This window comes from Columba livia, chromosome 1 (assembly GCF_036013475.1).
Source record: "Columba livia isolate bColLiv1 breed racing homer chromosome 1, bColLiv1.pat.W.v2, whole genome shotgun sequence".
In the NCBI taxonomy this organism is placed as follows: domain Eukaryota; kingdom Metazoa; phylum Chordata; class Aves; order Columbiformes; family Columbidae; genus Columba; species Columba livia.
In genome coordinates, this window is record NC_088602.1 from 204,401,884 (window position 1) to 204,422,277 (window position 20,394).

At 42.0% G+C, this 20,394-nt stretch overlaps 1 protein-coding gene across 6 annotated transcripts in view; it reads left to right on the top strand.

Moving 5' to 3' along the window:
* BEND7 (BEN domain containing 7) overlaps nt 1-20,394 on the top strand; it is a 51,353-nt gene that overhangs the window by 18,781 nt on the left and 12,178 nt on the right. For all 6 annotated transcript variants that reach the window (XM_065049271.1, XM_065049273.1, XM_021298222.2 and 3 more), the window contains 4 exons: nt 3,614-3,736; nt 6,755-7,020; nt 10,944-11,169; nt 16,824-16,943. In XM_065049271.1, coding sequence (XP_064905343.1) covers nt 3,614-3,736; nt 6,755-7,020; nt 10,944-11,169; nt 16,824-16,943 — 735 coding nt within the window. The remainder of the gene's footprint in view (nt 1-3,613; nt 3,737-6,754; nt 7,021-10,943; nt 11,170-16,823; nt 16,944-20,394) is intronic.

Consider the following 20,394-nt stretch of genomic DNA (forward strand, 5'->3'; position numbering starts at 1 on the left):
CAAGTGAGATACTCCTCCTTGGTACTTACCGTGTTCTTTAAACTCATCAGAGCAAAACTGTTCAGGTAGGACATAAACTTATTACCTGGGGCTGTCAGGCCTGGGTCATCACTGGGGAGATGTCCAGGCATCTGTAGTAGGCGGTCTGAGCCCAGAAACCTTCTGTCCTTTGTGGATAGGAAGCCGAGATATATGTTGTAGGCTGTCTGAATTACTCAGTTTTGAATGTAATGGGCATCTAAGTCCATTTAACCAGCACAGTTATCTATTCACATGGTAAAGATGGCTCAAGGAGAGGCTGGAATCAATATTTAATAGGTGCTGGTGTAGAAGATGGTAGTGAAATAGTATTGGGGAAAAAAAAACCAACAAAACAACAAAGAAAAGGCAAAGCAAATGCAGCAGTGATGCAGCAGCTGGATTGCTTTTTGCTTATGTCAAGATCATTTTCAGTGGATTGCACTCGCATGCTTTTCAAATGTAAACTTGCTGTAGCAATGTTACACCAGGTGGATTCACTCTCAGCAGATCCAGCTGCAAGAACCGCTGTCCTGGGCTACTTGCTGCTCACACAGAGGAAGCAACTACTGTATTTGTGTCGTCTCCTTCTCTCAATCACACAAGGCGGTATCAAATTTGCCTGCTGGCTTCTTTCCAAAAGAGAGAGAGATGGCTCTTTAAAGATTCCTTCATAAAAATAAAAAGTCTGCTCTCCTTTTAAAATTAAAAATTGATTTATAACAAGTTGAAAAGGGTTGCTTTTGTCCTCTAAAAATGATAAAGATAGTGCTTGGAACAATGAGTGAGAACACTCTACAAGATGTTTCTTACGACAGTGGAGCTGATCAGAAGAGGGAGGATAGAAAGAAAATAAAAAACCCTCATGAATATGTATGAAGTCAGTAGAACCCTGCTTTGATTTGAAATATTGGTGGTCTCTTTTCCCATTTCCAGTACCTATGGTAGATTTACATGGGTAATTTCTATCAATGCTAATGGGGATTATAATGTAAATCCCCCGTGCCTCAGTGGGAAAATAGACCCTCTGGTTTTCCATCAGGAGCCTGCGTGCTTTCATTAGGAATGTGTTATATTGCGACAGGAATGATGTACAGGTGTTTACTGACACAATTTGTCCAAGTTTTCGTGTGTAATTGACCACAATGTAGAGTCTTTGTTAAAAAGGAAACAAAAGCCACCAGCCCTGTCTCCCACTGTAGCCCTTCACATATTATTTCCAGGATCCCACTAGAATATTGGATTCTCGTCAAGAAAGAGGATAAATGGACCTTATCCCATGAAGCTTATTAGTCTAAAATAATTGAAAGCACTGGAGGAAGGATGCTCTTACTATGTATTTATCTTTTATTAACAAAACTCTGCTAATTTCCCAGAACTCTATTTGTGGGGTACCTGCTTGTCTTACTGAAAGGTCCAGAGTTATGCTGATGCTATTCAATTATAAGTAGTCTTGAACCTCATCTACTTACAAGTCTACCTTTAACAGATAGATAAAGGGTATTGGTGGAGCCAAGTTGAAGGATTCTGAGTAATCTGCTGCAGAGCTAAAGATAACATTTTTTTTTCCCCTGTGTACTTGTAACAATGGGCTAAACACTTTATGGACCATTGAAAAGATAAAATCCCATCTGTGCCCCAAGGAACTTTCAGTTTGAATAGACAGCGTACAAAGGAAGGGTGAGATCAAACTAGGCAGAGTCCTGCTGAGTCAGTAACCTGTTTTGTGTTTTAATTTGAGACTCTCAGCCTGTTTTTCAGTTCGCTTTTTACTTTTTAAAAGTTGATGTAGTTACAGCTGAAGAAACCAGTGGAACTATTGCATTCATATTTGCTAGGTTTGCAGAGATAAGATCTTAAGTTGCTCCATTTATCTTAATGCAGTATTAACAAGTTTCTGTTCATGGATGATATTTTAAAATACAAAAATTAATAATTGCAGTAGTGCGAACAGTCTAAATATCTGAGGAAAGGAGGAGAGCAACACCCAGAAGATGTCAGCAATCCTTAAGGGATACATCAGTTTAGTTTCAGAAGTAATTTGCTGTTGGGAGAACAAGCACCAGTTTGCTCAAATCTCATAGATGTTACATCGGAGCTGAAGGACTCAATGGAAGGAGGTGGAGAACAAGAACCTGGGAAGGGAGATTTGAGGATGGAGGGACATGTTGGAAGAACTAGGAAAGTGAGCCAGATTTTTAGCCGTTGCACATGAGGATTGAAGTCGGGGGATCTGTGTGGATCTGGCATCAGGGAGCACCGATGAAACAGCACAAACCAAACCTGTTAATAAACGGGTCTGGCTGTAGAGGAAAGGGAAAGTAATAATGATAAATGAAAGGATTTATGAGTGAAGATTAATGAGTTGCTTATGTTCACTTTAGTAGGTAATAATTAAATGGCACCTGATAACTGTCAGGCTATGGAAGAGAAAGGGAAATACACTCTCTGAAATCCACCTCATGTGACACCAAGCGAGATGATTTTTGTTAGATCCATTTGTACTGATCTTCATCAAATGGTCATCCCTCCTCTTGCATACTTTGAGCACTAAAATACCCATCAATTTAAATGACTGTAAGCACATTTTGAGGTGAAGGAGGGTGCATCACTTCTGGCCTCGGTTTCAAGCAGATACTGCTAGGTGTTTTGTTGAATTTTGAAATTTATATTTGTAGCATTAAAGCATTTTAAACTAAAGCACAGGATACAACTGTTCAGGTGAAGCTTGAGATCTCTCAGCTGTTGCAGCCTGTCCCAATTCAGGGCCTACAACGCAAAACTTCTGGAAAGCAAGGCAGTAATAAAAGCACTGCTAAAGGCTACAACTGGAAGTGTGTAAATACAGTTAAACACTAGTAAGAATTACTAGAAAACAAGAACCTGTTGAACTGCTATATTCATTTTCAAAGGGAAACTATGGAAAGCCCATCTCGTAGGTCACAGGCCTGGAAAACATGCCATAGAAAACAATCGCACCCTAGGACACAGAAAGCAGATTTGAAAGCTTTCCTTGCTTGTGGTTCTTTTCCATTTTGTTTTGTTTTCCTTTTCCTCTGAATACGGGGTTGTATTTTCATTCTCAATTCTTCACATGCTAAAGAATCACATGTAACATTCAAGCAGTTCAAAAATTCTTAGGCCCTCATTTAATGTGCAGTATAAACCTTTATTACACAGACTCGTCATTCTTTGCAAGACTGTTCTGGGAGATGGGCTTTTTTTGTGTGTGTGTGATAAAGTGAGTATGTTTATAATGAGGTTTGGTGCTATTGTTATTCAAGATGAACCAGGCTGACAATAGAGAGCCCTGCTGTGAAGAGCGCATTGTATTCACATTCTGAGCAGTCTTCTCCAGCCCATGTAACTGCATTTCCAACTGTATATAATTTCACATACTAGTAATTGGATAAAACCTAGTGGCCCCTTCCTCTTCAAAGAAACCATGTTGAAAATTATTTGCTTTCTTGCTTTGGATCTAATTTCATGATCAAGTATATAGATAATAGTTTCAAACACCTGCTGGTAATTGTTGTTTGGGTGTTTTTGTGTGGGTTACATCATCTCTCTCCCATTTCGTTCCTCTCTCTTTCAGGAGAAATCCCAATGGTGAATTCATCAGTTGGACCAAACTGCTGTACATGTAATTGCCAGTCAACCCTACAGGCTATTCTTCAGGAGCTCAAGACCATGCGAAAATTGATGCAGATGCAAGCAGGTACAACGACTGGTTCCGTACACATATATCTATGACAAGGATCTAGTTGAAGATGACCCTGCTTGTTACAGGGAAGCTGGACAAGATGATCTTTAGAGGTCCCTTCCAGCCCAAACAATACTATGATTCTGTGATTCTATGATTCTATCATCCTATCATCTTCTTGTTAGGAGGAATAGTCTAGTAAGACAGAAATCTATGTGGAGAGTCAGGAGAACCTGCACTCTTGACACATCTTTCAAAGTCAAATTTTCACAGGCTTCTTGGAAATGTAATTTTTACTTCTCAGATCCTTACCTGTAACATGAGATATTTTCTTGTAGGAATCTTTTAAGGCTAAATTAAAAATAAATCTAATGTGCTTAGATACTCTAGTAATGGGAGCTGAGTGGGTATGTCAATATGCCATAACCACCCCCGGTTTGTTTGCACGGTGTATTCATTCAGAGGTGCAAAATGCTGCTTTACCTGTTATCTGCTCACGAGTTCACTAATCTTTGGGGTAAAAAAAACATTGGAATGACACTCTAAGTTGTTGTATAGGATTTCATTAGCATGGAGGGTGTCAGTCCCTTCTCCCAAGTAATAAGTGATAGCACAAGAGGAAATGGCCTCAAGTTGCACCGAGGGAGGTTCAGATTGGATATTAGGAAAAAATTATTCATGGAAAGGGTTGTCAGGCACTGGAACAGGCTGCCCAGGGCAGTGGTTGAGCCACCATCCCTGGAGATGGCTCTTAGGGACATGATTTAGTGCCAGAGTTAGGTTATGGTTGAACTTGATGATCTTGAGGGTCTCCTCCAACCAAAATGATTCTATGAGTCTATTCATTCAAAAATCTTCCAAGTTACAGCTCTGTGGTAGCCTCAGCTGAGCTAGCCACTGCATGTTGTGGCCTCCACCCTTCTTCTTCAGGCTGGTTTACCAATTCTTTCTGCTGGCTGAACCAGCAATAATCTGTTCATTGGGGAAACTGTTGAATCTTGCTTTTTGCCAAGTTAGGAGCTGAAGCAGAACAGTGCAGAGCCAGAAGAGCACTAGAGCCAGCAAGTTAATGAGACCATGGCAGCTAGGAGTTAGGCAGGTCATCGTAGGCCGCTGTGAAGCTGCAGCCTCTCTGCTTCCTAAAAAATTAGTGTTAATACTAATGAGGAGCTGGAGATGTTGGAGGTTTTGTCAGTTGAGTTGCCCATCCAGTGTGAGAGACAATGGGCACAGACTGAGGCAAAAGGAGGTTCTATCTAAACAGGAGGAGAAACTTCTTTACTTTGAGGTGCCAGAGCCCTGGACCAGGCTGCCCAGAGAGGTTGTGGAGTCTCCTTCTCTGGAGACATTCAAACCCATCTGGACACCTTCCTGTGTGATCTGCTCTGGTGAAGCTGCTTTAGCAGGTGGGTTGGACTGGATGATCTCCAGAGGTCCCTTCCAACCCCAACCATCCTGTGATTCTGTCAGTGATGGGGAGTGGACCTGTGGAGGTTTTTCTTGGAGAGTGGCTGGATAAGAGCTCTGTAAGAAAAGGGAGTGCTGAGTAATTAACTGAAACACGGGTGGAGCAAAGGGCTGAGTAAACTCCTTGTCTCCACTGCATATAGTGCTTGAGCGAGTGATGGGAAGGATCAGATATGTTTTGTAATATCAGTTGATAAACATAAAAATGCTCCTCTAAAAGTCATTGATTTACAAAGAAGCGCACAAAGGCCCAGTTTTAGTCTTTGCTGGGACAGGGAATTCCTTATGCAGTTGCACTCATTTCATTGAAATTATGTGCGTGATTAAATATGGCTTATGGGTGAGAGGTACAGAGCTGGGGTTTATGCCAGAAGAGCTGGCTTCTCAATAGCAGGAACACTTTTTATTTATTACGTATCTACAGTAAAAGTACCTTGTTAATTAGTGAATCTCATTATGAAAAGGCCTGGGAATAGTTCATACTTTCTGGTAAGCATGAAATGATGGTTTTGCTGAGAAAAAAAAAAATCATTTAGCATTTTCGTTGCTAAAAGAAGAAAAACTGAAATGCAAACATATAAGTGAAAGTGTAATAACATATTTTAGTATTCAAACACCCTTCTGTCTAAATCGTAACTACAAATTACCATCTTGTAAATCCTTGCCAGAAGTTAAATACCCCAGACATCTTTTAATAAACTGTATTCCAAGGTTTGTTTTTCTCCTCAGGCTTTTTAGATGAGAGCTATTTGTAGTTTATTCTTAGCTTGAATGAATTCAATTTGCATGTGTAGCACTTTTCGCTTTTTTTGTTCTGTTTAGTGATTGATCCAGACATATAATTGTATCTACATAGCATTCTGATGGAGGACTTGCTCACATTGATACAGGTTCAGGATTGGTGCCTTAATTTATGCAAATGATTGTGGATACTTCAAAATATTGATAAATAAATACGATGGTCTCTTAGATTTCAGAGGTAACACGTGAACTCTCAGTTTCTGTGTATTCACAAAACAAACTGGTACAACTTTGGGTCACGTTTTTCCCAGAAGTTAAACTATTGAATAGTGTGTTCTCTCATTCTTGACATAATGGTACTTGAAATGGTCTTGCTGAGCTAATTAACTTTGTGACTACATTCATAAAAATAACTGTAATTGCATTAGCACTTTTATTATCTTTATCAGGAAAAGATGCTGAAAGACACAGAGATTCTCAGTCATTCTAGAGGGTATACAAATTAATCATTGCTTAAGTCCTTTATGTCACCAACCATCCAGTGGCCACTAGGAAAAAGAACCACGTATTCCTAATTTTCCTAAAATGCTATTCATCAATATGTCTTGAAAAATCTCATAGTGGAGCTCAGTGTCATTATCCCCTTTGTACAGATTGGAAAATTATGCAAAGGTGATAAAATGTAACTGCTTCACATGCACAAACAGCATTGGAAACCCTATCACTTACCCAGAAGATGACTTCAGTATGTCAGTAGTTTAATGGTGCGTCCGTGTGGTTATACATGTGCTTTTTTCTAGAAATTTGGTTCTTTCTTTTGTTCAGCTGGAACTCAAAACAGACAGCAGCCTCCTGTTCCTCTGATTTGCACGCAGAAGTCAACAATATCAAGAAAGAGGAATAAAAAGAAAAAACTGCCCCTCAAAACTGTTGAACCAATTTCCATGAGTAAGAAACCCAGCACCACAGAGAACGACAAGAAGCTGTCAGCAAACTCGGAACGATCGAGCCTGCCAACAGTTGAACCCTCCCTAAAACCAGAAACCCCTGTTTCAGGATTTGGAATTATCCTTGAATCGGCTTCATCAGATGTAAGTTAATATATTAATATGCAGGATCACTGGATTTTAAAGCACTGGTTAGTTTAGGAGAATCAGTACTCGAATTGACATCTGTTCCCTCTTCTTGTGAGAGCAGATGAGCAAATCTTGAGTAAGGTTGAATGGAGACAGCAGGGTTGGATGTGGCAAGTGTTGATGATGAAGTTTTGGGGTTGTTTTCTTCACTTTCTTGAGCGTGTAGTTCTCCATTGAGTTCAAGGCTGCCTGTCTGAGCTCGCAGTAGGCACTTGTTCTTCATCTCTCCATGAGCCGCCACGAGATCAGGAGCCGTGAAAAGCACCACATGTAAAACCCTTCCCAACCCTGTTCCTTGCCAATGGGCGTGCGGGGTCCCCGCCTGTGCCCTTGTCCAGTCAAGATGGATTTATGTGCTGCGCTTCATGCCTGGCTGGTCCCATTACCTTCAGGGGACTCCTCACCTCTAGAAAGCTCATACCTCAGTCATGTAATATGTACGCACTGATAGAAATTTCAGGTGTCTGGTGCTTCATTTGCTTTGTTTAATGACCAAATAGATGTCATCTGAACCAGTTCACTGATGAGTAAACTGATCATTAATTTCTCTAATATATTTTTAATTTTGAGCAGGCAATTTCCAATTTCCTAAGTACTATGAGCTAGAAAAAAACATAATTAAATTCAGTATCAATAAGCGTAAATGAAAACAATGCAGCAGATAATGTTCTACCTTTCTGGATGTGGGAACTAGTAATAAAAAAGAACAGTCATGATAATTCAGTTATATAGATGCAAGCCACACCACTAATTAGATTGCAGTCTCATGCCAGAGAGTCTGTACAGAGTAACTAGTTTGATTTTTCTTTTTCCTTTTGTAGTATTATACTTAATAATGTTTGAGGGAATGGTTTGGGGAGGGCCTGGTAATTTGTCTCCAATAAGCAATTTGCGCTTGTAATTTTTCTTCTCTTGTGGCACGCTTTTCAGCTTGAAACACGGTTTTGAAAACAGTTCTGTGCTTGCGACGGAATTTAATTTGGCTTTATGAATGGTCCCATTGCCGGACGTGATTCTTTGTAGGTGCCAATTTGACCAAAAAAAAAAGACAAAAGAGAAAACGTGGCTCATAAATCAGGTCCTCATCTGCCCTCCCGTGTTGTGGCTCCTGCTTGCTGCAGTAGTTGTTTGACTAAATTTACACAGCCAGAATCCCGAGACAAACAAATGGATTTTCTTTTGTTTTGGAAAGAAAACGGTTGAGTTCTGAAAATGTATTTAACAGTGAAATAAAATGTGACCTAAAACATTTTGAGAAGGCTAAAGAAAGTCACTTCTTTCAGAGTGAATGACGGTATTATCTTCTTCTATTTATTCATAAGCATCTCTACTGTGCTTATGGCCAGTGTGTCTGAGTGCCTGAAAAAACTGAAAGGCATTTTATGCAGCACCATAAATGAATGTTCCCTTGAGAATATTGCCCGGGTTGTCTGTAGTGTGTGCTGTGTCATGCACCAGGACTGTCACCGCTGTTGTTTTGCCAACATTTCTTGAATTTTAAGACAAAATCTCAGTTTAATGTGCATAAAATTGGGGCTGCCAAAACCGGTGCAATTAGCTCGGATTCACTGAGATTAAATACTGCTTCTTATGGAGATGGAAAAAGTCTTTGAGACCAACTCTTAATCTGGCCCATGAATCAAAGAACCTGCTTTTTAAATGTAATTATTTGTTATTCTTAGTCAAACTTCCCTGTGTTTGTTTTACTGTTATAATATTTCATTTATAACCTAATCATTTCTAATTTATGTAGTACAACCTACTAAAATGTCTGGGATTAAATCTAATTTGCTGCCTGTTAAGTTTAGCACAGCAAAAATCCTTTGGCATTCAGGTCTTATTTATTTTATTGTACATGAATAGTTTACCCACCGGTTCCTTATACCATGATCATTATCTACTGACAAATGCATTTCCTTTTGAGAAATCCCATTCAAAGTGATCATAAAGTTCAGCTAGGTACTGCTTGTCTTTGATTGAATAGTTTGCTACCAAAGGAAAGCGAGAATAAATCAGCGTTTTGCCTTCAAATTATTTCCCTGACACACGAATTGATTCCTATATTAAGAATAAAATAGTCAAAACTTAAATAATATGGACTCCTCCGCACTGGTGCACTGGTGAGGTTTCAAATGTGTTTTACAGCTGTATTAGTGAAGATGTTTTCTCTGCCCTAAGCATCTTGTATCATCGAGGTCATCTTAGATTGCTATCCAAGGAACAGAATAGGACAGGATACCTTCATCACCATGACAACTACATTCTGGTTTTTGATTAACACAAAGTAGCATTTTTCCCAAGTTGTAAACTTGGCCCACATTTAGTTACTCTTGAAAATCTTTTCTGTCACCAGAAAGTTTAGAGGTAACATACTAAAAATCCACCTACATCAGAAGATTGTCAAATGTCAAATAGAGTAACTCTGACTGTTTTGCTGGATTTTGAAAGTTCTCAAGGTAAAAAACAACTTTTCGTTCAGAACAAGCTGAGAAACTTATATGTTTTTTAGTTTTTTTTATTACTATCTGCATATTTAAAGATTCTTCATCCTCACTTCCCAAAGCATTGTAATCTTCAGTTTTATCTCACAATACACGTGCATATCCAATGATAGTGTATGCTTGGAAAATATTCTGCTTGCTGTAACTCTCTTGATACTGATTTTTAAAAAGGCATGGGAAAAGAGTTACACAGCCAAATCCTTCTGAGATTGGCAGCCTTTTCTTCTCTCTAGACGTTTGCAGGTGATTTGATGGGAGATGGCATTTGCTTTTGCTCTGTAAACATCTTTGAAAATACACCATCACTGGGGGATATATTTTCACACAGGGGAAAAAAAGAGTAAGTTCTTAGGAACAAGGCTGTAACATTAGCTTATTTTCTCACATTGTGACCACTGATTTTTGCACCCCCTTTGCCAACTTCCAGGTAATATCTTGAAAACTTTGGTTTGTTCATGATGTATTTTCGTTCTAGATATAAAATTATTCCATACAGACATCTTGCCTAAGTATTGTGGTCGTAGGAAAAAATACTGTAAATATTGTTCATGTAATTTCTGATATGTGCAGACAGGGGCAGCAAAAAGACTCTTAGAGAGGGGATTTCCTTTAAGACCTTTCTCTACTTTGGCCCGCGGTGCATGTGAGATGAGACTCTTGTGAAATACAGGATGATTTTGTTTCCCCTTCTTCCCTCCCATCTCACTTTCTAGCAGTCACGTAAATCCCTGTGATTTACCACCGGGGATTTTTACGTTGAAATAAGCTGTCCGTCTAACATCATCCTGTTCTAAGGGTGTATTTGGGGATATAAAAAGGAGGGAGAAGTGGCGGATTAGCAAGTGCTGGCTTCAAGGGCAACCTCAAACTCATCATCTACTTCTACTCATATGAGTCGTCTTGGGAAACAACGTGGAATCAGCTGATAACCCATAGTTGTCCTTCTTGGAGATGCCTGGCTGCCCCACAGCAAGCCCGTTCACATCATTTGGCTGTGAAACAAGTTGATTAAATGATTAGATAAATGTCCAAAAAGCTTCACATGGGAATATTGCTCTGGGATTATCCTCTGGTTTGCCATTATTATCCAATATTGAAAGGCATCTCTTTGAGTTAGCTGTCCACCTGGAAATAATGTCAGTAATTACTAACTATTACAGTGGCAAGACATGAGTGTGATTATTTGATTTGCCTTTTAAGGTGCTTATTCACTGGTGGGGTCTGATTTCAATGAACTAGGCTGCTGTGGTACTGGATAACTGGGAAAAGATTTCACGGTTTGATTAAGTGATTTCCAAGCCTCACCAGATGTGTGACTGAAGCAAAATAACATACTTGAATGCTCTTTTAATTAAAACGTTTGTATTCTTTTGGTAGCCAGAAGTGCAACTTGCAGAAGGCTTTGACGTCTTCATGCCGAAATCTCAGCTGGACTCTATATTATCAAACTACACTCGCTCAGGAAGTCTGCTCTTTAGGAAGCTGGTCTGTGCTTTTTTTGATGACAAGACTTTGGCTAACTCTTTACCAAATGGCAAAAGGAAAAGAGGGCTCAACGACAACCGGAAAGGACTAGACCAAAATATTGTGGGTGCAATAAAAGGTACGGTTTTTTGCTTTCTTTCATGTCTGTAATTAGAACATCTTCTCAGATAAGGATAGCGTAAGGGGATTAGAATTTCTGACGTTTGTTAGGTCTATTAAAATATGCTGCAGTCTTATTTTTATTCCTTTTCATTCACTTGTTAAAAATAACTTCTACAGGGACAGCTTGTGTTAATTTTAAGCCAATGATCCTGGTTCCTGAAGTCAAGCTCTATGGTTAGAATCTCTGTGTTCGTATAAGGTAATTATTTTTTTTCTGGGTATCAGAGATGCAAAGAAATCTCAAAAGCATAATGACAACATAACTAATTTTCTTCCATCAAAATTCTGAGGCTCGCACTGCATCCGTGTCAGCTCTGTAAATAGTTTAGTAGTTGGTGGCTGGATTGGAGAGAGAAGGAGGACGATAATACTGGGACTGAGATGACTGAGATGCTCATCAGAACTGCGGTGGTCCTTCTCTTGTGGGAACAAATTTCTTAGTTGGTGTGAGGATCCTGTGCTGGGTGTTTTTTCTTAGCAATCACTGCTTTCTGGCTTCCAGAACAACACATGTAGCTCCGAACTCTGTGATAACAGCATCTAAAGAGCTAGTATTCGGACAGAGATTCTGAACTGGATTCTGTTATTTTGAAATCTGATATAGCAGGGAAAAGTTATCAAACGACAGGCTGTGTTGCAAAGTAGAGCTTATTTTAGAAGCTGTGACTCATCCTGAGGTTCATATTGCTAACCTAGGAGAGATAAGGCAGGGAGAAGAGCTTCTAGAAGTCCACTGACAGCAAAAGGAGGCAACCACCTCTGTGTCCACTTTTGGTCCCCCCATCCGCATACAAGAAAGACATTAACAGACCAGAGTGAGTTCATCTGAGAACCACCAAGACTTAGGGTACTGAAGCAGGTAAGTGGATATGAAGTGATGTGTGAGGAGAGGCAGAGAGCCCTGGAGATAAGAAGATACAGGAGGAACCTTCTTGCTGTCCACAACTACCTAATGGGAAGGTGTAGAGAACATGGAGTCACACTCTTCTCAAAAGTACAAGAAGCATCGGACACATGGGAAATTTCGACATGATATAAGGAAAAACTTTTTCAATGTAAGAGTGGTTGAACAGTAGAATTAAAGGCTCATGGGGGCTGCAGGATTTCCAGCCTTGGAAATATTCAAAACTTGACTGGTCATAGTCCAGAGCATCCTGATTTAGTTGGCTGTGTTTTGAGCAGCACGCTGGACATGGAGATCTTGAGAGGACCCTTTCAACCTGTGCAGTTCTGTGACAAAGTGTATGTTGTGGCTATGCCATACTCCTAATACACTCGTACAGAGTTTCTGGCAGACTCTGGTACAGTTACAGTTATAATTAGGTTTCAATCATAAACACTTTTTTATACCTTCTTTACTTGAGCTCAGTAATCTGGAAAAATACAAAGTTGAATTCACTCTATCTGTGTCTCATCTTCCTTAAAAGCTTTAATAAATAAGTTAAATGGAAGAGAAAGGGGTTCAAAATTACCTTTAAAAAACAAAACAAAACAAAACAAAAACCAACAACTCTAATTTGAGCAACACTGTGGTAAAATAAATGTTTTTCAGTGGATGGAGCAGCACTATTAAAATAGCAGTTGTTACCCACTGCAGAGAGCAATGTTTCACAGTAGCTAAGCTCATGTTAGCAGAGCAAATTCTGGAACTTGGTTTAACCTCTTCCCTTGAGCCTGGAGGGGGAAGAAAGGATGGAGTTGGAGTTAACAACAGATACATTTCATCTGTGATGATCCATGTCCTGTGGATCTTTACTCAACCTGGCTTCAAGAGCACCCTTCTTCCATCCAAAGAGCTGGGCTGTATTTCCAAGAAATAACTGAGCCAATATGAAATCTCCACAAGAACAACATTGTGTTGTTTGTGTTATTGTCATGAGGATGTTTCTCTACGACATGCCCTGACATCCTTTAGTGGCACTTTTAGTTCTTCGCCATGACAGAGATACAAAAGTGGAGAAAAGGCAAATGACATTCATGACATGTCAATTCATGACAAAAATAAGCAGAGTACTTTAAGGAGAAATTATTTGCTTAAAATTCACTCTTCCTGTCTGGAAACATTTTAACTGCTGTCCTTATAAGTATTAATAATTTCACACTTCTGCAACAGGATGATTAGCTGGGGAGAAATTATCTCTTTTGACTTCGGGTATTCACTGGCACTTGTTGAATCAGTTGCAGTGTTTCTCTTTCACAGTCAGTTTCCCTTGTGGGATGCATCAATCCTTTACTGAGAACTGGAAGAAAAAAGAGATGAGAAGTGGTTATTTTTCCTTTATGTCATCAACTAGAAATCCAGCCAGTGAAATCCTTCCCTGCAAAAGTCAACGAGCTGTGTTCAGATGTGTGTGATGTGTCCCTCAGGAGTCCGTACTGCTACTGATCCTATTTAATATTTGTATCAATGACACAGACAGTGGGATTGAGTGCACTCTCAGCGAGTTTGCAAACGAAACCAAACTGGGTGGTGCAGTTGATTCTCTAGAGGGTTGGGATGCCATCCAGAGAGACTTGGACAGGACAGAGTAGTGAGTCCATGTGAACCTCATGAGGTTCAACAAGGCCAGTGCAAGGTCCTCCACCAGGGTCGGGACAACCCCCGGTATCAATCCAGGCTGGGGATGAAGAGATTGAGAGCAGCCCTGCCGACAAGGACTTGGGGGTGCTGGTGGATGAGAGATCGGACATGAGCCGGCAACGTGCGCTTGCAGCCCAGAAGCCAATGGTGTCCTGGGCTGCACCACAAGGAGCGTGGGCAGCAGGTCAGGGAGGTGATTCTGCCCCTCTGCTCCGCTCTGGTGAGACCCCCCTGCAGTGCTGGTCCAGCTCTGGGGTCCTCAGCACAGGACACACGTGGACCTGTTGGACAGGGGCCAGAGGAGCCACAGGAATGATCCGAGGCTGGAACAGCTCTGCTGGGAGGACAGGCTGAGAGAGTTGGGGTGTTCAGCTGGAGAAGAGAAGGCTCTGGGGAGACCTTATTGCAGCCTTTCAATATATTTATAGAGGGAGGCTTATAAGGAAGATGAGGACAGACTTTTTACCAGGATCTGTAGTGACAGGACAAGAGGTGACAGTTTTGGACATACGGAAGACATTTCTTGTACAATGAAGGTAGTCAGACACTGGCACAGGCTGCCCAGAAAAGCTGTGGTTGCCCCATCAACTGGAAGTGTTCAAAGTCAGGTTGGACGGGGCTCTGAGCCACTTGGTCCAGTGCAAGATGTCCCTGCCCGTGGCAGAGCGGTTGGCCTAGATTTTCTTTATAGATCCCTTCCAACCCAAACCAGTCTATGACTGGATGATACAGGAGGTTATTAGCACCACACTGCTCAAGTGGACAAGAAAGGGGAGGTCCCACTTCTCCTCCCCGCTTCCCATTGCATTCCCATTCCTTTTTGCCTACATTGGTGTTTCCCTAACCACACATTGAACAATCAAATCTATTTTAACTTTCATTCAGGAGAAGAAGCAGCATGTTAGAGAAGAAAAGTCAGTAGTCATAATTCCACAGTGGGTACCTGCAGTGGGTGGCCTGGATACAGCCCGGTGTCACACATTGCCCCAGGCCCTGGTGACGAGCAGGATCTGCAGTTGCATGTTTGAAATAAGCAGGGGTCTTGAGTCATTGATCAGCTCCTGTTGTGTCAGGTACCGTATGGATTCAGAAGGGAGAGATTATTTTTACCTTCGGAGAGCCCGTAACTGTTGCAAATTGGACCCTGGCGATGGGGCTGCATTGACTTCTCTGGGAAGCCCTTGGAGTTAGTCTGACGTCCTTTCTAATCAGACTACAGAGGAAAAGATGGCTATTGCCTTTCATGCAATGGTTTTGTGAAGCTGTTAACGTGGGAAAAATTTGAAAGCTGTGATTAGTTTTGGTCTCTTTATACTTACCAGCTAGCACAGTTTTCAAAAGAGTGTGTGTAAATATACTGAAACTGTCATTTTTTGTTGCCTGCTTCCCCATCCCATGTGTGTGACATTTATTCTCAAGGATCACAAATTCCTTGAGCTGGAACCAGTTTTCTTTCTTTGCTGGTTATAATTGGACATGGTGCTCTGAGACCTCTGACCAAGACTACCACAGCAATACTAACAGTAATAATGTTTTTTCTATTTCTGCTCGTTTATCTTTTGCACATCTCTCACTTGCATGATGAAAATCAATTGTCTCGGTTTCACTCCATTTATGATTTTGTATTTTTGGTATAACGTTGCTAGGTTTGCTGTAAATATGGAATTAAAGACACTGTTGACCCTCTATGTACCATTTTTACAAAACGTAAAATTGGACCTATGGGATACTTATTTTTTCTCAATAATGGCTTTATTTAGTAGCTTTATAAAAATTCTATTGCATCGGGTTTGGCAGTAGGAGAACTGTAGAGATTTCCGCAGTGGTAGGAAATTGGTATAAGTGGTATAAGTTGGTGAATGACCTGTTAGAGAGCAGTGTAGGGGAAAGGGACCTGGGGGTCCTGGTGGACAGCAGGATGACCATGAGCCAGCACTGGGCCCTTGTGGCCAGGAAGCCAATGGTACCTGGGGTGGATTAGAAGGGGGGTGGTTAGTAGATCGAGAGAGGTTCTCCTGTCCCTCTACTCTGCCCTGGAGAGACCACACCTGGAATATTGTGTCCAGTTCTGGGCCCCTCAGTTCCAGAAGGACAGGGAACTGCTGGAGAGAGTCCAGCGCAAGGCAATGAAGATGATTTAGGGAGTGGAGCATCTCCCATGTGAGGAAAGGCTGAGGGAGCTGGGGCTCTTGAGCTTGGAGAAGAGGAGACTGAGGGGTGACCTCATTAATGTTTACAGATATATAAAGGGTGAGTGTCAGGAGGATGGAGCCAGGCTCTTCTTGATGACAGCCAATGGTAGGACAAGGGGCAATGGGTACAAACTGGAACACAGGAGGTTCCATTTACATTTGAGAAGAAACTTCTTCACGGTAAGGGTGACAGACACTGGAACAGGCTGCCCAGGGAGGCTGTGGAGTCTCCTTCTCTGCAGACATTCAAACCCGCCTGGACACCTTCCTGTGTAACCTCATCTGGGTGTTCCTGCTCCAGCAGGGGGATTGGACTGGATGAGCTTTCCAGGTCCCCTCCAATCCCTGACATTCTGTGATTCTGTGATTCTGTGACTTCAGTCTTTCATCAGTTTGCCTGCAGTTCTAGAAACCTGACCAAGAGGCCACCAAATAACCAGATCTTCAGCTCTCAACCTGTAGCACATGGGCAATGGGCGGCACCATCTATAAGTGCCTGCCACATCTGAAGACTCAGTACATTATTATTTTTCTGTGGTGTTTTTGTGTGGCATTCATGAATGTAAGACGTCAGGTGTAGATCGTTTCTCTAGGATAGGCTTTTATAAGTAGTAACTACAGTATTAATATGACCATGGTATTTATTCACAAAAATGACATCTGAATTACTGACTTGTGAAACACTGAGTTGGACCCTGGTCTTGCAGTCCTCAAGTTGGCCATTTAAATGCTTTATGAGAAGTAGATAATTTCATACATTTTCTTTACAATCCTTTCCAGCCTCCTTTTCTCAGTTCTGGTGGCACATTTTAAAAAGACGATATCTTTTTATTTCAGTCTTTACAGAAAAATACTGCACTGCTAACCATGTGGATAAACTTCCCGGTCCTAGGGACTGGGTCCAGATTCTTCAGGATCAAATTAAACTGGCAAGAAGACGGTTAAAAAGAGGCTCAGGTATGTATAAAAATACAAGGAACAACATGTGAGTGTAAGGTTAAAAGCTTAGAGCCTTCGCATCCATAGAAGTGTTTTTCTTGTTGACTATAGAGTTGTATATGTTTACCCTTTGAAAATTAGCCCTTTCAGATTTGAGCGGGTTTCTGTGTGGAGTGTTCCCTTATGTTTGATATGGTACCAAGTTTAGGAGCTGTCCCTGCATTCCAGTTAACTTTGAGTCTTCCTCATATGTTGTCTCTAACCTCTTTCCATCACCACGCAAACTCTTCTTCCCAGTATTTGATGAAATCTAAGTCCTAAAGTAGCTGATCTGGCCAGGGTTGCAGGTAGAAGTGTTTGAATTTTGTATTGTTTATTCTGACCAGCTGCCCACTTTACTGTTAACACATAACCCAAATGACCTTTCCCTCTAAACTCTATGCATCTGGAAGGATAGATGAGTTTTCTCACATTCCTTGTGAAAGAATCAGCCTCATTGTAGCTAAAAATAAAAACAACACCCACCCTGGTTGTGCCAGCAGGGTCCTGCGGTACATGGGAGGGAGCTTGCCGATGGTGAGTGACAGGTAATGTAGGTCACATTTTGCAGCAAAGCTGCTCAACTTGGACAGGGGTAACATACACACTTGGGGTTGGGACCAGCTGAAGTCTCAGCGTTGAGCTTTCACCCTGGCAGCGTGCGGATGGTGAGCGCTCTGCTCCAGCGACAAACAGCAATGTGCAGCCTCAAAATCCCCAGTAGAATTCATTGGGAAGCAATATCACTGATTAAGAGATGTGTAATTACTTTATAAACCTTAACTAGTCTCCTTCCCATCTTCGTGTTCCCTATCCTACACGGAGATTTCTTCATACAAGGATTCACTTACTCTCCCTCATCCTAATGTTCTTTTAAGGCTCTTTCATGGTCGTATTTCTTTCCCATTGCTCCATTGGAGCATCTGACATGGTTGTCTGAGGCACGATGTGCCAATGTCCTTAAACACGGTCCTTTGCTGTTACCGTACTTACCTGCCTGCCTTTTCCCCTCTTCCCTCTGCCCTTCACCACAATTAAGTGCCTGTTGGCATTGGTGGGTTGGCAGGATGGGAAACCTGATAGCTCGGTGGTCCCTTTGGCTACTGAGGGGTGAGCAAGACCACGGGAAAAGTCCTCTCCAGCTCCCTGTCTCTGAGAGACATCTTCTGTCAAAGCTGTGTCTCTGAAACACACACTTAGACTGACATCTGAAATCATTCTCCACAACATTATTAATGCCAGGAGGGAAAAGCATAAGACTGAGGGAATTGAGGAGCACCCAGAGACAGAAATAACATGGGGGGGAGGAAAAAAGTGCAGATTATTCACTAACATAAGCTTCCCTAAGTAAAGCAGCAAAGCAGCACCAGCCTTTAAAAGGGTTTCTTGTGCGTGTAGGGGGAGGGAGGAGAGAGGGATACAAGATAATCTTGTTAAAGACAATGTCAGATTACTGATGTTGTACAATAGGACTGCTTTCTGCCCCTTCCCAGGCTGCCTGTCCCCTCCCAGGACAGGAAGGTGGAACTGGGATGCCAGGCTTCCATAAGGTGAAGAGTGCAGTGCGGGATGCAGGGAGCAGAGGGTCCTTGGGCTGTCTGCAGAAGATCCCTCAGGAAAGAGGATTGACCTAATTTTGTTTTGATTTTTATTTTCTTTCATCCTTCTTTATTTGCTTTTCTTCGTGCCTCTGCAGGATATTAATTAAAATGACAAAGACATGCAGCTTTTGCCTTTCAAATGGGGCCATCTCCATCTCTGGTCCTTGCTCAGGATGGGAGAGTCTAAGCAGAGGATATTGTCTCTAAGCTAGCAAGACCATAAAGAAAAATAAGTGAAGCTGAGCATAGTGTGACTGAATAAGAAGGAAAGTAACTTGTTAACCAGTATGTGGATGAGTAGTGAGCAGCAATGTACCCAGCAGACCCTCAGATTTATTTGCTGAAAAAAAGTACACACTACCTGGATTGGTAGAAAAGCTCTTTTTGGTGTTGTTTAGTTTCCTGGCCGTTCCCTAAAGTGCACTGGTTTCCCTCTGGTGTGAGAGCACAGGCAGACATGCTCTTTGTGATTGAACACGCCTCCATGGCCATCTGCACCGTACCATCCCCTACCATCTTCACTGGTGGCTTAACCCAACCCAACCTGACCTCGCACTGAAGCAAATGAGAAGTTTCCCCAGTTTTTGTAACAGCAAAACAGCCGATAGCTCCAGAGAGGCAGGAGTACACAGCTGGTTGCAATAAGATCTTCATCTTGTTGAAACAAGATTTGTTAGTATTTGTGTACTACAACCTGGCATCCTGGGGTGTATTAGAAGGGGGGTGGTCAGTAGGTCAAGAGAGGTTCTCCTGCCCCTCTACTCTGCCCTGGTGAGACCACACCTGGAATATTGTGTCCAGTTCTGGGCCCCTCAGTTCCAGAAGGACGGGGAACTGCTGGAAAGAGTCCAGCGCAGGGCAATGAAGATGCTGAAGGGAGTGGAGCATCTCACATGTGAGGAAAGGCTGAGGGAGCTGGGGCTCTTCTGCTTGGAGGAGACTGAAGGGTGACCTTACTAATGTTTATAAATATATAAAGGGTGAGTGTCAGGAGGATGGAGCCAGGCTCTTCTCGGTGACAACCAATGGTAGGGCAAGGGGTAATGGGTTCAAACTGGAACACAAGGGGTTCCACTTAAATTTGAGAAGAAACTTCTTCTCAGTGAGGGTGACAGACACTGGACCAGGCTGCCCAGGGAGGTTGTGGAGTCTCCTTCTCTGCAGACATTCAAACCCGCCTGGACACCTTCCTGTGTAACCTCATCTGGGTGTTCCTGCTCCAGCAGGGGGATTGAACTGCATGATCTTTTGAGGTCCCTTCTAATTCCTAACGTTCTGTGATTCTGTGATACCAGGGACATGGAGCTGATCACGCAACAGATCCGTCTAGTCCCCTATTTTGTTTCCACTGATGGCTGTGGGCAGGTGCCTGTGGAGATCTATGGGACTGAGGGAAGGATGTTGTGATGCTTGCTGGCATGGTCTCACCACCCTCAGCAGCTTTACCCTGATATAAAACTGGTTATATGGGAACTGTGCACATTTTAGCTATGCATTGTGAAGCAATACCAAGATTCTTACAGCTGTGTATAACTTACAGATACCAAAACAGGAGGGGAGGGAGGTTTGATGTGCTGTGGGCAGAAGGTGTCCAAGGACTCCGTGTTGCAAAACTCAGCTTTTAAGAATCTGAAAACTATGAGAATTGCAGCCACTGAGACATGGGACTCATCACTCTTCCAGCTGAGCTCTTCAGCTCTGCCAGTCCATGTATGGCTGGTGGAGCAGAGGCTGAGCCATTCCGAGTGAGTGTCCTTGATGTCCCAGGTCATTCTCTCTTCATTCTGTCTCCATTTGCTCACTGAAACACGCTGGTTAACTCTGTGGAT